The 15458-nt window shown below is 39.4% G+C and overlaps 2 protein-coding genes across 2 annotated transcripts in view; one reads left to right on the top strand and one right to left on the bottom strand.

The window, feature by feature from the left end:
- The window catches only part of LOC107291532 (hexokinase-3-like), a 32850-nt gene extending 21366 nt beyond the window's left edge, over positions 1-11484 (top strand). The window contains exons 8-20 of the mRNA XM_015820540.2: positions 37-136; positions 513-699; positions 1465-1620; positions 2863-3096; positions 3770-4074; positions 4781-4929; positions 5123-5242; positions 6325-6420; positions 9073-9172; positions 9928-10111; positions 10215-10370; positions 10879-11112; positions 11349-11484. Coding sequence (XP_015676026.2) covers positions 37-136; positions 513-699; positions 1465-1620; positions 2863-3096; positions 3770-4074; positions 4781-4929; positions 5123-5242; positions 6325-6420; positions 9073-9172; positions 9928-10111; positions 10215-10370; positions 10879-11112; positions 11349-11484 — 2157 coding nt within the window. The remainder of the gene's footprint in view (positions 1-36; positions 137-512; positions 700-1464; positions 1621-2862; positions 3097-3769; positions 4075-4780; positions 4930-5122; positions 5243-6324; positions 6421-9072; positions 9173-9927; positions 10112-10214; positions 10371-10878; positions 11113-11348) is intronic.
- A 1327-nt stretch (positions 11485-12811) lies between these two features.
- UNC5A (unc-5 netrin receptor A) overlaps positions 12812-15458 on the bottom strand; it is a 110151-nt gene continuing 107504 nt past the window's right edge. Inside the window, exons 15-16 of the mRNA XM_015820535.1 lie at positions 13152-13330; positions 12812-12977 (exon numbers count right to left, since the gene is read on the bottom strand). Of these exons, the coding sequence (XP_015676021.1) occupies positions 12812-12977; positions 13152-13330 (345 nt within the window). The remainder of the gene's footprint in view (positions 12978-13151; positions 13331-15458) is intronic.

Below are 15458 nucleotides of genomic sequence, written 5' to 3'. Positions count from 1 at the left end.
CCACTTTGATCTTTCTCTTACTTTTAACTACTCTAGAATTACCAAATAGAAGTCCTTGCTGTTGTGAATGATGCTGTGGGAGATTTGATGAGCTGTTCTTCTAATGTCAGGCCATGTCAAATGGGAGTAATGATAGGTAAGCAAATGCTGGGCACAAGATAATATTGCTGATCAACTACAAGGATCATACATGCCACACTTTGGGGGGGGGGGTTTGCCCAGGTGTTAGATATATATCTGTTAAGCTTCTTAACCGAGTACTGGACTATGTCCATAAAGGTAGTAAGGAAAACCAGAAAGGTTTTGCATTTCCTCAAAACAATGAGCACTAGCCATTGTTCAAGATAAAGAAGTATCACCGATGAGTTCAATATCTTAAAAAGTTTAGCAATTTCAAACATCAATAAAGGTAGTAGATAGTTTCATTTAACTTTCACTTCTCGTGCTTAGTGCTTTATTGTGATTATTTCCTTTGCATTGTACTTTTCCCCTGTTGTTTCTTTTCCTGGTAGATGCTGGCACTAACTGTTGTTATATGGAAGATACACAGTGCATACCAGGAAACGTGCAGGAAACTAGGGGATACATGTGCATAAATACAGAATGGGGGAGTTTTGGGAATAATGGAGAATTGAATGGGATGCTAACAGAGTTTGACACGTTGGTAGATAAAGAATCCATGGATCAAGGAAAATGCAGGTGGGTCCTAGTAAAAGAAATGAAGGCAACATAATGATTATGAAGCATTAACCTGTAGAACCAGTGAATTAATGGGTTATGTCATTTCTGTATTCCAGTAAAAATCAGAGTTGTTGCTTCAAATTCTGTTCTTGAAGCCCCCAAAGCCTTACAGATACCATTTATAACAATTACATTTCATGAAATACCAAAAAACAAAGAAGTAAAAAATTCATGGCTGGGTAATATTTTTTATTAGAATCAATTAAAACACAAAAACTCTTCATCAGGTAAAATATTGCAAAAAGAGGGGGGGGAAGTGAAAAAAATGCTGATATGTAATCCATGAATTCAGTGGCTCAAAGCTTCAATCAAGGGCAAATCACTTCAATGTGCCCTTGTTTCCGCTAAGTTAAAATATTATTATGTATATTTGCCTTGCTTTACCCCATCTTATCTGTACTTCCATTTGATTTTTTACTGGATTTCCAATTTGACATATCTACAGAAAACTGCCCTGGAACTAGGATCCTAAAATTACAGAACTATAGTTGATTCCAGGATTGTCAGTAAATCCAATAACTCTGATTCCGTATATTACACTCATTTGTTAGTGTGGGATGAAACTTGTTTGGTCTTTCATAGCAGCGGGTGTTAAATAAGACATAGCCAAACTGTTTTGTGAATTGTGTATAGTTTACCTTCTAGCTACCCAAGATGGATGTTTCACTGCTTCCACTCAGATTTCTTCTTTGGGCAATGATTTTCCTCTCTTATTGCTGCCAGGTTTGAGAAGATGACCAGTTCCTATTATGTTCGTGAGACGGTCCGAATTATTTTGGCTAATCTGTCTGAGAATGCTGAATTATTCAGTGGTGTTCTGACTCCCACATTATTAATCAAGGGGAAACTGGCACTGCAAGACATTGTGGAGGTCACAGAGTAAGCTAATCTTGTGATATCAGATTTTTTTTCCTTATACTAAAAATAGTAGTAGAATGAGATTTGGGATGACTTATCAGTTTAATCTTAGTCCTACACATGGCAATCAGGAGGAGTGAGCCTTTTAAATTTAACTTGTGACTCATATATTGTTAACTTCTTTCTTTTGAGTATCTGCAGACTGCACAGATATATTGTTTATGACATCTCAGGTAGGATAACTACTAGAATAAAATATCCTTATAAAAGGTAGCAAAGAAATGGGATTTTAGAGGTCATATAATATATGTAATTTCTCCCTCTCTTATCCACCTGAGAATACTACTTTATGAGGATATAACAGTCTAAAAAACATGCACACACAAAAACCTCCACAGCATTATTACATGGGGTATCACATTATGTAGGAAATATTTGTTGTCTTTACTAGAGTAACACATCATGATACATGATGAGATATAAAAGTATTTTAGAAGAATGACAAACTTGATAAACAAATCTGCATAATCACTGTTGCAAATCATTGAAGATAATAAATCGTAATTAATAAAATAAAATAAAATTGTTTTCACTGACGGGCTAGCATTACGCTACTACAAAGATTATATACATTAGGTAATTTTCTTTAAAACACGCATCATTTGAAATACTGTATTTCAACTGATATTAAATTTATTTGATATAGTATTAAAAATGCATGTGAATTTTGGCACATAGCTTAATGACATTTTTCTTACCTAGAAAGTGGTTTTATGTAAGGCAAGTGTACTAACTGAAAGAAAGAAGTCACATGTTATGAGAGTTAGCAATTCCAAATGTGTTATTACTGAGCAGACTCCTTCAGCCATTTGTTTTTCCATCTTTTGCAGAAATTCCTCCTGCTTTTCCCTTAATGATGCTTTAGTACAGCTTGTATGCTAAAATTGACCACTGTTAATATTAACTAGGGTTTTTTTTTTTATCAAGATGTGCATTTCCTCCTTCAAGGCCATTTAAGAAGTTAGCTGGTTAGTATTTATCACAGTTAGTGGCAGTGTAGACTAAACATTAAACCATGATTAAGGAAAGAAAGTTAAATTGAATTTGCATTGGTAATATGTCATCTTAAAAAGTAGAGCACCTCTTCCAAACTATTATAGCTAGATTTATTCATTTAAAGGCAATAATAACCTTTGCTGAGGTTAAAACTGGTTGTGTCTTCTGCATGCATCTCATTTAACTCATATATATTTTTAATTACAGTGATAAAGTGGGTCTTGCCAAAACCAAAAATTTCCTTTGTCGTCTTGGACTAGTAGCAAGCAATCAAGATTGTTTCCATGTGCAAGAAATATGCCAAGCTGTATACACCCGTTCTGCCAAACTCTGTGCTGCTGGAGTGGCTGGCGTTCTCACACATATTCATAAACAGCAGCAGCTCCCAGAGATGAAGACCTGTGTAGTTATGAGTGGGGACATGTACAAGAGCCATTCAGTGTAAGGAACTGCATTGGGCATAGGGACATTTATTTTCATCCAATCAATGCTAGTCTGTCTGTCTGTCTGTCTGTCTGTCTGTCTGTCTGTCCGTCCGTCCGTCCGTCCGCCCCTCCCTCCCTCCCTCCCTCCCTCCCTCCCGGATTAGGTTGTTACTTCTAGAAAATCTTTCTATGGATGATTTCTCTCTTCTTCAGCCTAGCAACCAATATTTATTTATTTTTTATTATCAGCTAAGTAAGTCTCTGTTTTGCTGCAGTTTCTTGTATAAGCCGTGGTGTGTGTGTGTGTTTGTGTGTGTGTGTGTGTGTAAGAGAGAGAGAGAGAGACAGAGACAGACAGACAGACAGACAGACAGACAGACAGACAGAGAGAAATGTCTCTATCCAGTTAAATATTTCTAAGCTTTAATTGTTTCCTTCGGATATTTGGTTCTCCTAAGCTAAAGAAGTTGTCTACACCCTCAAACTATAATTTTTACCATTTTGTATTAAAATTTGGATAATGTAAGGAAGCCTATATATATATATGCTTATAAGAAGCAAATTTACTCCTTTTTGAGAATGATAATCCTAAAAAGAGGCATAGTTCAAGAAAGAGTAATTGGACCAATGCGACAGATTACTTCTTGTCCTTATCCTTCAAAAAGCCTTGACATTTCTTCTCCCTCCAGGTACAGTGAGATGCTACAGCAAACCCTGAAAGAGCTGGTTCCCGAGTATTCTCTCACATTCATCCCATCAGATGATGGCAGTACCTTAGGGGCTGCCATAGTGACAGCTGTAGAAGTGAAGCTTAGAAACCACCGAGAGGGACTGGCTCACGTTCTGGCTCCTTTAAAGCTTTCAATTGTAGATCTTGAAAGATTACGGAATGGGATCAGACAAGAGATGGAGAACGGCCTGTCGAAGGCAGCCAGCAAGAAAAGCTGTCTACACATGTTGCCCACTTTCGTCTGTTATTTGCCTGATGGCTCTGGTGAGAGAAGGAAGCTGGGTAGAACCTTATATCTAGAGAGGGAAGTGTTTTGAACTGTATTTATGGACTTTGCCTCAGGGAAGTCAGGAGAAAACTTTCCATGAGACCGGATCTTACCTGAGCCTGGTCATTTATCTGACCTGAGACCACTGCTGTTTATATTGCTGCAAAGGGCACTATGCTTGTTTTTATTTATTATTCCATCTTTATTTTTATAAATAACTCAAGGCGGCGAACACGCCTTCCTCTTCCTATTTTCCCTAAATAACAACCTTGTGAGATGAGTTGTCTTGAAAAACAGTGGACTGACCAGAGATTTCCCAATTCATATAAGTCAATAGATTGGAACAATTTCACATGCAGGGATGCACTTTTACCCCAAACTTATACTTGAGATCCAGTTATCATTTCCTACTGCACATATGTTGCAATGGCAGCTGTGCTGTTCTAATCTGCCAGTTGTTCAGCAGCAAACTACTCTTAGGTCTTAGGCCATCAGATAAAAAAACTTACGTGCTAGAGGGCACATAAGATTTGCTAAAGGAAAATAGCTTGTTTCCTTTGACTCCATTTGTTAAGGCTGGCAAGAGATTTGCCTCGCAGGAGAAAAAAAGCAGGGTTTTCTTGAAGCATCCGGATGAAGGGTGTGGGTTGTAAAAATCTGTCTATTTCACTGAGGCTGTTTTTATCCATATTCTTTTTACAGAGAGAGGGGATTTCCTGGCACTGGATCTCGGTGGAACCAATTTCCGAGTGTTGATGGTACAGGTGAAAAGCCAAGAGGAGGGTGGTGTGCACATCATCAATGAGACTTATACCATTCCACCAGAAATAACCCAAAGTACTGGGATACAGGTAAGCGCAGGAGAGGGATGATATGGATTTGGTTGATTGAGCATGAATGATTTGTGGATTTCCTGAATCCTTGTGACATATGGATATGGACACTCATTTTAGTATTAGGACTAGCAATTTTGCCAGTCAAGTAACTTCAACTCCAAATTTATTTTTGCATCATATCCCACTTTCTTCTTTTGTATTCCTATAGCTTTTTGACCACATTGTGAACTGTATAGTGGATTTTCATATTAAGCACGGGATGTCTGAACATATTCTACCGCTCGGTTTCACTTTTTCCTTTCCATGCAATCAAATAACCCTGGATAAGGTATGGAACTGAATGGATGTGATTCTATTATACGGGTAGTAGAATGTATGTATGTAACAAGAGGTGGAAAAGGAAAGAAACAAGAATGAACGCGTGAAATATAAAAAAATGAACTGTTTTCTCCTTATTGTTTTTCCTGTTATTTAATTGAAAGCATCTAGAAATGTTCTAGACTGAGTCAATCAATATCAAAATCAATCAATTAAAAGGATAGCAAAGAATTAAAAAAAACCCAAAGACAATCATGATGTGGTTTCTAAACTGGGAAATCCAGCTATCTGTTGGGAATGCTACCAGTAATGACTTCCAGGGAACATTTTTTCCAATAGTTCCATTCTTTTCATCTGATAAGTCATGACTTGCTATAATTCTGTAAAAACGCAGAAAAACTATCCAGTTTTGTATTGGAATGTTTCTAGTCCTTACAGTTGCAAGACGGGAAGGTAAATGCTGTTCAGAATGTTTATTTCTTAAATCAGTCTTGCTTTATTTCCTAGCTGTTTGCTACTTACTTGCTGCCATTTCTCCCTGACAAAATAGTTAGGGAATAGCCTAATGCTGTCATAGACAATCTTTTAGGGCATATTTGAAATTTTAAGATTTCATGGGCATTCTTTTTACAAAATGGCTGCCAAGATGCCATGGGCAGTCACAGGATGTCAATTTATCAGAAGTTACCTGGTTAGGTACCCTTTTCTCATTCAGCATAGTGTGCTCTACCCAATTTACTTTTGTCTTTTTTTTGGTTAGATCTACATACTGCCAATAAAACCCTGAGTAACTGCCACCTACTATTTTTCTAGAATGCCAGTGTGGTCCGTATGGCAAAATATCATCCTTTAAAAAAAAAACCCTTAATGATCCTTACACTCCGTTCAAGCTCAAGGAAGGCATTCTGATAGGCATCATGCTTGTAATGTACATACAAAAATACATTTTTTTTAACAACGGACACTGTATTGCCTACCCCAGTTTAAGGTTTCATTGAATAGTATGTTACGTACAAACAGCTTGGAGATAGCAGCTCTATACTGAACCATTCCAAGTGGGCAATTTCCCTTTTTTTTTCTGGGCATTGACAGGGCATCTTGCTGAGATGGACTAAGGGCTTCAGCGCCACTGACTGTGTAGGAGAAGATGTTGTGAATTTGTTGCGGGATGCAGTACAGCGTCAGAAGGTATATATGACATCCAAAAGCAATGTCTAAATAAAACTAATGTATTTGACATGGGTTGTTCAAGCTTACTGACCAAAATGGTGCTATAGACGGCAGGAGTATATGCCATATTCCTCTGCAAACTATATAATTACTTACTGATTTTCTAAAAAAAAAAATGCAACTTCAAGAGGGATAGCTGTATAGATAAATTTCTTATTAACAATTATTCTTTGCCAAACCTCTTCTATAAATCTGAGCCTAGTTTTCTTTTCCCTGAAGTAGGGGCTTATGTCATGTGAAATGGTCCAGAAGCTAAACAATTTTTTTTAGCAAATCCAAACGCAAAGGAGAAGGAGCAGGCAAATAACTGGTTAAAAGTATGTCTCTTCAGATTTGGGTTCTTTGTCCTAGTTATTTTACCCTAGAAAAAGTAGTCTTTTCCTATTCATTGCTTATGTATACATGTGGTTCCACACAGAAGATTTTTCTCAACTTAATGAAGTTTGATAATGGACTGGATGAGAAAAAACAATCTAAATTTAAATCCAACAGCAAGACAGAGGTCCTTTTAGTAATCTGGAAACTTGATTTGGCGATTCAAGGGCATCCTGTTTTGCACAGGAATGCAATCCTCTGAAGGAAGAGATTTGCAGTCTGGGAATGTTCTTTGATTTCAGACCCTTTGGATTCTTGGTAAATTGTTGTGGCAAGGATGGCTTTTGCATTGTTTTGTATGTTTAGTTAGCTGGGTTCCTCTCTAAATCAGTTATTTTGGCAGTGGCTATCCATGCCTTAGTTATACCCCATCTTGACTACCGCAACATTTATCACGGGACTATTTTTTAAACATTTCTCGAAGCTATATTTCAAGTGGTTAACTGGTGCAAGATTTTTGGATCGTATGATCCCTATATTGCAAGATCCAACTTGGCAATCATCTGTGGATACCACTGAAGGTATTGATCACGACCTTTAAAACTGCAAACTGTTGAGACCCTATCTGAATCTTTATGAACCTGTCTGATTTTAACTTTGGGAGGAACAACCTGCTTGAAGAAACTCTGGCTATTAAACGATAATCTTTCTGGCATACAGAAGACACTGCTCTCCCAGTTGTTCTGTGGAATACACTTTTTTGGCAGGGGGGGGGGTAGTAGCTGGTATCTTTCCCCCCCATCCCTTGTGTAGGACAAGGATGCAACTTTTTTTTGCTAAGGTTTTAATTGTTAGATGTTGTGATATTTATTTTAATTTGTATTTGTAGCTGTTTATATACTATTTTTATTTTTAGATTCTGTCAGTTACCACGAACACTTGCCAGAGCAGGAAAGTAAGATATAAATAAATACCTAAGTGGGAAGTTTGAATTGACTTAGTGATTGCTGTTATACACTCAGCTTACAAGCTCAGTTCGAGACCTGGTAGATGCATTCCCCTTACAGTGGTATCCACAGAAGGGTCCGCAGATATAGCATTGGGATAAAGCCCCAATCTTTTGTATATGTATGTGATGTAACACATAAAAAGGGACAAAATTTGGATTGTGTTGTTACAGCCACTATAGTATCTTGCCTGTTCTGACACCACCACTAATTCACAGATGCTGCTGTTCATACAGAATGTTATGCTTAGAATGTTGATTAAAAATCTTGATTAGATTTTTTTGGGGGTGACTTATTATATTGTATTAACCCAAACCATCTGGTTGGTTTTTAGTTCATTGCATTGTAGCAACTCAAAAATAGATCAATTCAGTAGCCAGTTAAAATATGTTGTGCAAATACAGTCAGTATATATAATGTGCCATAATTGAAGTATATTTCCCATAATCAGATGGGAAAAGTTACTGGCTCTGTTCTTACAATGTGCTTAAAACAATTGGCCGCTAAACTGATCAATTCTTACTGATACAAGCACGTAATTAGGCAGTTACATAATCACACAATTACTGGTTCAAATACTGGTTACTATTTGGAGAACAAAAACATCACATATTCTCTATGAAGTACTTTCTCTGGTAAATTCTTACACCAGAGGAAAAAAAAGTGAGAAAACTTAATTGTATCACTAACTGCATTGGTGAGGCAGAGGTGGATTTGGCTTGGATGCTGACAACCACTACTCTGCTCTAAGATGGATGAAAAAGACTGCTAATGAATTTATAAAGGTGAGACAAGTTTACAGCTACAGCTTATATCCACTTCTTTTCTTGGAGAACTAACCAACTAGGTAGGATTTTAGAACTGTCACACCCTTTACTGGGTTATGGTTGAACAAAATGGGTTTATTGAAGAAAGGTGGCTTAACTTCCCTCTAAATCCTGGGCCATTTTGTATTAAAAACTAACCCTCTCCTCATCCATTACTAACCGGGCTACGGCATTCACAGAGTGTATCTATTCTGCTATTGATTTCTGCTATTTATCTTGTTTCATAAACAAAAACATTGATATCCCTTCACCAAATCAACTAGCTAGTAGTGACACAGCTGAAGAGCTCCATTTAGGCTGATAGGGCAGCACTTCCAATATTAAAAGAGAAGGAAAAGAGGACCAATTTTCAGTGTGACAAACCCAATGGATCTGTGCTGGTTACTTGGTGACAGGAAATCATGTTGCCTGGTAACACTTCTTGCTGTTTTCTCTCTCCCTCCTACCCTTTCTTTTCCCAGACTATTGATGTAGATGTGATTGCCCTAGTGAATGACACAGTGGGAACAATGATGTCATGTGCCTACCTAGACCATAATTGTGAAGTTGGTCTTATTGTTGGTAAGTTTCGGAAATAGCATCATTTAGTGATGATTTCAAAATTTATATTCTTTCAGTAAACTAGGCAAATAGCACGAGAGATCAGTAGGATGAGTCTTTATAGATAGTAAAAAGTAAGGTAAAGGAGTCTCTGGATTTTACTCCACTAGTCGTTGCCGACTATAGGGGGTGATGCTCATCTTCGTTTCAAGGCCATTGAGCCAGTGCTGTCTGAAGACATTTCTGCAGTCATGTGGCCAGCATGACATCACAGAGCGTTCTTACTTTCCCACCAAAGTGGTACCTATTTATCTACTCGCATTTGCACGCTTTCGAATTGCTAGGTTGACAGAAGCCGGGATGAGGACAGGAGCTCATCCTGTCATGTGGCCCTTGAGTCTTGAACCCGGACTGCCGGCTTTCCAGCTGACAAGCCTAGCATCTTAACCGCTGAGCCACTGAGCTGCCCCTCTTTATAAATAGTAAGACTGTGTAAATGAGTCCATCTTTTAAGTTCCGGAGGATATCTTTCTAAGTTCCTAAGATTCTTCCTTCCTGTATCTGCGGCTTTTGGCATTGTTGGCTACATGTCCTGTTGTTCCAGGTCACTAATCCTTAATATATAAGATTATATTCCTAATGCATTTAAAATGCAAAAATAATTGGGCAGACTTTAAAAAAAAATCCTTGGCTCACAGTATTTTCTTGGTTAGAATGGAGGAAAGTAAGCTAGTCAATTCTGAGCAATGATTCATTTTCTCTTATTTTATCTCAAGGAACTGGATGCAATGCTTGCTATATGGAAGAAATGAGGAATGTGGGCTCAATGGAGAGTAATGATGGCAGAATGTGCATCAATATGGAATGGGGGGCATTTGGAGATGATGGCTGTCTTGACCACTACATAACACCTTATGATGACATAGTGGATAAAGAATCTCTCAATCCTAACCAACAAAGGTGAGTCTGTGTAGCTTTTATTGGGGATTGACTGGTGGGGTCTGTGGTGATGGCTGCCTGAAAGCTCATCTCCTAGTATGATACTGATTTCCATTTCCCACAGATTTGAGAAGATGATTAGTGGCATGTATTTGGGTGAGATAGTGCGTTATGTTCTGTTGGAGTTAGCATCTCGCAAGATCCTTTTTAGGGATCATAAGTTAAAAGGACTTCAGAACAAAGGCATCTTTCCTACTAAATTGTTATCTGACATTGAGAAGTAAGTATTTATCTATTCTATTGTCTATAATTATTCTCCTTGCTACCAGGAATCTTGACAGATGTAGAATTTAAGTTCCAATGCAAATCAAATTCCTAAAGTTGTCAGCTTTAAGTTTTACTATTCTATGTATTCATCTTTCCATCTGGAGTGAACTTACTTTGCCTTCTCTTGTCTACCTTGAACTTTCCTTTTAATCAAGTCTACATCTGCCCTAGAGTCTAAATTCTGTAAAAAGTCAATCAAAGCAAGATTTAGAAAATAGGCAAGTTGGTATATGACTATAGAGTGATCGTGGATGCATTGTACATTGTTTATTTGGAACTGTGCATGCTTCTGTTTAGAATGTGCCAAATACTGTATTACTGATCACAGTTGATCATACAATTTCTTCAGAATGAATATGCCTAAAAAGAGGCCCCGTTGAGATTGCCAGAATCCCCATATTTCCATTTATTGTAAGGCCAATAAAGAACAAATTTCTATCTCTACTTCTAATATTACTAAGTGACAGCGAAAGCCGCCAACATGTTTATCACATCCTGGAAGAGCTGGGGCTGCCTGTTTCTCCTGAGGACGCCAAAGTGGTGAAGGAAGTGTGTCATACCGTGACTTCACGAGCTGCTATGATGTGTGCAGCTGGAGTGGCAGCTGTAGTAGAAAAGATTCGAGAAAATAAGCGCATGACAAAGCTGGAGGTGACAGTTGGCGTGGATGGGACAGTGTATAAGATGAACCCTTAGTGAGTTGATTTTTCTGCATCACGTGGGGGGGGGAATTATAAATACAATCTTTGGGATATTTGGAGTTTGCAATGTCAGTTTTATTTTGTGAAAAAGAAAAAAAAAGAGTAAACAAGAGCCGACATTTCCAGGCAGGGTGTTTACTCAGGGGCTATGGGGTTTGGTATGGGGTTTGCTTGATTCTGGGCTGAAGGTGGGTTCCTTTTCCCATGATAGTATTTCTTTCTATCTACAGCTTTGCAAAAAAACTTCAGGATACAGTAGCTCTGCTGGCTCCAAACTGCAATGTCAAATTCTTATTGTCAGAGGATGGCTCAGGAAAGGGAGCTGCGCTGATTGCTGCTGTGGCCTGCCGTACAAAGATCTCTTAATAAGCAGGAGGCTGGATTGTTCTCCACTTGAGAAAGGCCTTGATCTGCAGCATGGACTTTATTCTTCTTTAAGGCAGCTGTGACAAAAGTGCAGAAAGCCAGATTTGGATAGCTGTGGTACTCCATCTTTGCAGTTTTGTTTAACATTCCTGATTCATGCTCAAAGCAAGGAGAGAAATAAACCAAACTCCACTGCCTCTTGAATTCTCAGTCTATCATTTTTTTCCAAAGAGCTTCATCCAGTTAGCTATGGGAGAGGAGGCTAATCTGAAAGTAATTTCATAACCTCATCATTTCCATATCCTTAAGGTGCTTAGGAGAGCAACTGAATACTTCAAGCTACAAACTCTGGCTGGCTGTTTTAGAATTCATGCTTCTATCGATGAAGTATGAGCATAGATACAAGAAGCCTCATGTAGCAATATATATATATATAATTTATTTACATTCATGCCCGCCAAAACCCTGTGCGAGACGCTGATATGTACATAAGGCCAAGTGTAAATACTTGAATGCACTTGAATACAGAATAAAAAACGATCTTTACACAATACGGCATAGACCTGCCTGGTCCAGCACACGTTCACTGCACAGATCAGACTTCCACGCACACGCACAAATCCCTTGCATATACACTGGGCAAGGACTAAGGAGGCACAGATACAGTCACCAGGAGAGCAAGGCCCTCATCCTTTGGTTGACCTTCTGTTTCTTCCTTGTCCCATGGGTCTCCAGGTGTCTGCAAGCCACCAACTCTTCGGCTGCCTTCTCTGACTAAGTGTCAGATACCTCTTGGGCTGGAGCAAACATTTACAAAAATGGCTCTGGAACTATCCTGAGCTACCCTCTTTTTTTTCAACTTTATTATGGCAAAGGGCTTCCTGGGGGATGCAGTGGACCGGACACAGATGACTCCGCTTCACAGCAAAGCTTACCTTTTATCCTGGTCACTCACAATGACTTCTGTGCTAACCATTTCCTTTCCTTTTGCTTTCCACGCTAGAGTAGAAGAAAGCTCTAGAATAATTATCCAAGCCCGATGTCAGCATATCAGACTTGCTTGCCAGCCTACTTGGTAGAAAAATAGACCTGCCCCAACCAGTTCCAGAACTGCTTTGGTAGCAGCAGAGTAGGGATTTGGTAGCCTTTTCCATGGCTTCTGGAGACTCAGCCCAGTGTGTTTGCCTTCTGGCTGAATTTGGCACAAGGATCAGATAGGGCACACAGGCATATTCAAAGCAGGACAAGTACAGATGCTGTGACCCTTGAAATGGAGGTGCCCCGTATCATCTCCAGGCTGAGGCCTGCTTTGTCCCTGCCTAGGGCTTTAGCACTCAGCTTCTGAAACCATGAAAAGGGAGCTGTCCTGCTTGCCCACTTCAGCCACAGCAGCAGCCAGCTGGTTGAGGTTTCCATTGGGGAAGTGACGTGCCTCCCATAAGTTCAAGATCATGGCTGTTGGGCTTGGTTTTGAAGCAAAGTAGCTGAGATGGCTGTGGAAAGAGGGAAAGAATACAAATAAAAACCGCCAGCATATCTGTGATTGCAAACCTCCCCAGCTCTCTATCAGAACTGCAAGGCCCACATTACCACCCGGATTACATATTTCTGTACCAGCAAGTTCCATCTTCTATACTAGTACACTTTTATAGAAAGAATCCTTATACCTGTCAAGGTGCAGCTTTTGGGCTAATGCTCTCCAGTCAGCCCCACGGGCCACCGGGGCATCCAGACTACTTATGATTTTCTGGCGGATAAGAAAAGGAATCTTGAAGGCACTGGGGCCCACCAGGGCAGGAGAGCCAGCCTCATTGTCTGGGGGTAGCCAGTCCGAAAACCGTGCATCCTGAGAAAAAGAGACAGTTATTAGGTCCTACATTTACTCTCTTTGTGGTGAGAATTCTGGGTGGAGAAAAAGAGCTAAAAGTATATACTAATAAGGCTATTTATTTGGTCAGATGCAGGTTTTAAAGAGAATGAAGGTGCCTAACTATAATGTTGTTTCTTTCCAAATATCTTCTAATTTGGCAACTCAATTTGCTTTCTCAAACAAAAAATGGAGTCTAATTATTCGACCACTCTTGTAGCCATTGAAATTTCACCTAGCACTAGTCATTAGTCACACGCTTTCAAACATTTCTCCATATACTCTAGGTTATTAGAAACCTCTTTATATGAAAGATATAAGTCCCCCAGCTTTATAGGCAAGAGTTTATGAAGCTAGGAAGGAGCAAAAAAGCTATATGGCTCTTCCTTGCATTTCTACTTGTTTGTTGGCTATTAGTGCTGATCTGACCAAATCCATTATTGTATCTGGCACGGGACTTACTGGTGGTTAATTGACAACACAGGATATTAAGACAAAAATCAGAATATGGCTAAAATTCTGCATTATAAATCAACACTAAATTGATGTTCCTCGTTTCTGACAATACAACAGTAGTTATGGGTTTGGGGCTTCTCTTATCCAGGAACTGAAAATTTGCAATAGTGGTGAATATCTGTAAGTTGGGGATAGGATGAGGGTGAAGGTTCATTCTCCGAGCTTATGGGTTGGTTTCTGAACGTTTCATTACCAGACTAAGTAACATCTTCAGGGAGTTTAGGGGATGTCAGTGTCGGTGTTCTGTTTATAAAGGTTTCGTGTAGTCAGTAGGTCTTGTGATGGGCAGGTGTGGGTATGTCAAATAAGGGTCAGGTGATGGATGGGTCAGGGGTGAGTCATCCATGTGAGTCTTGTGGTGGGTCTTGTGATGGGGAAGTTACATCAGGTGAGGGTCATTGGGAGGTGAAGTGCTGATTGGAGGGGGTTGCATGGGTTGGTTGAGGGTCGGTGCTGTCTCTGGTTGGCTGTGTGATTGACCCATCACAAGACCCTCACTTGACACACCCACCTCTGACCCATCACAAGACCCATCACAAGACCCTCACTTGACACACCCACACCTGAGCCATCATAAGACCTACTGACCACACGAAGCCCTTCTAAACAGAAGATGTTACCTAGCCTGGTAATGAAACACTCAGAAATCAACCCACAAGAGAATGAACCTTCACCCTCAACTGAAAATTTTCCATCTTTGGTTTTAGATGGGATAGCACTTTCCCACTCAGACCCAAGTGTGCAATTTGGAGTCCTGTTAAACTCATAGCTCCTGCTTAAAGAGAAAGTGGCAGCCAAGGTCAGGTCCTTTGAGCATCTAATGTATTAACTGCACCTGTTCCAAAATCAAAAGATATTGCATGTGGTCAGTCATGCCTTAATCACCTCTTGGCTGAACCCCACATGGGGCTGCCCTTGAAGACCATGTGGGAGCCGCTGCTAGTTCCCAGTAGGCTTCTAGATGCAATTCAAGATGCTGGCTATCGCCTACAAAGCCCTATATGGTGCAGGGTAGCCTGCTTCTGGATATTTCATTTCACTCCCTATGTTCCAACAAAGTGGGCATGACAAATGAGGAGAAAAGGGACATAATATAGTTGAGAATGCAAGCCAGTCACCCTGGCTCATGAACTGTAACTTAGGAAGTCAGGAATATTTGCCAGAAAGAGATCTGTAATTTGTTACTTTCTGAGCACACAGATGACTGCAGCCAACTTACAACCCTGGCACCAGCTTTTACAATAAAAAAAATAGCAGGTGGAAGGATTTTATACAAGACAAAATACTGTGGCACAAATCTGCTCTGATGTCTACTGTTAAGTATGTTCAGTAGGACCTCTATGAGATCATAGCCAATATTCTAGCTACAAAACCACATAAGGAACGTGAAAGCTATTCGAACTTATTGAAAGCTATTGAAAATAATAATAATAATAATAATAATAATAATAATAATAATAATAATAATAAGTAGTAGTAGTAGTAGTAGTAGTAGTAGTAGTAGTAGTAGTTGGAAGGGACCTTGACGGCTATCTAGTCCAACCCCCTGCTCAGGCAGTAAACCCTGCTATTTCAGACAAATGGCTGCCCA

Source organism: Protobothrops mucrosquamatus, unplaced genomic scaffold (genome assembly GCF_001527695.2).
Source record: "Protobothrops mucrosquamatus isolate PMUCROS unplaced genomic scaffold, P.Mucros_1.0 scaffold1141, whole genome shotgun sequence".
Taxonomy (NCBI): domain Eukaryota; kingdom Metazoa; phylum Chordata; class Lepidosauria; order Squamata; family Viperidae; genus Protobothrops; species Protobothrops mucrosquamatus.
This window is presented reverse-complemented; position numbering and strand designations above follow the sequence as displayed.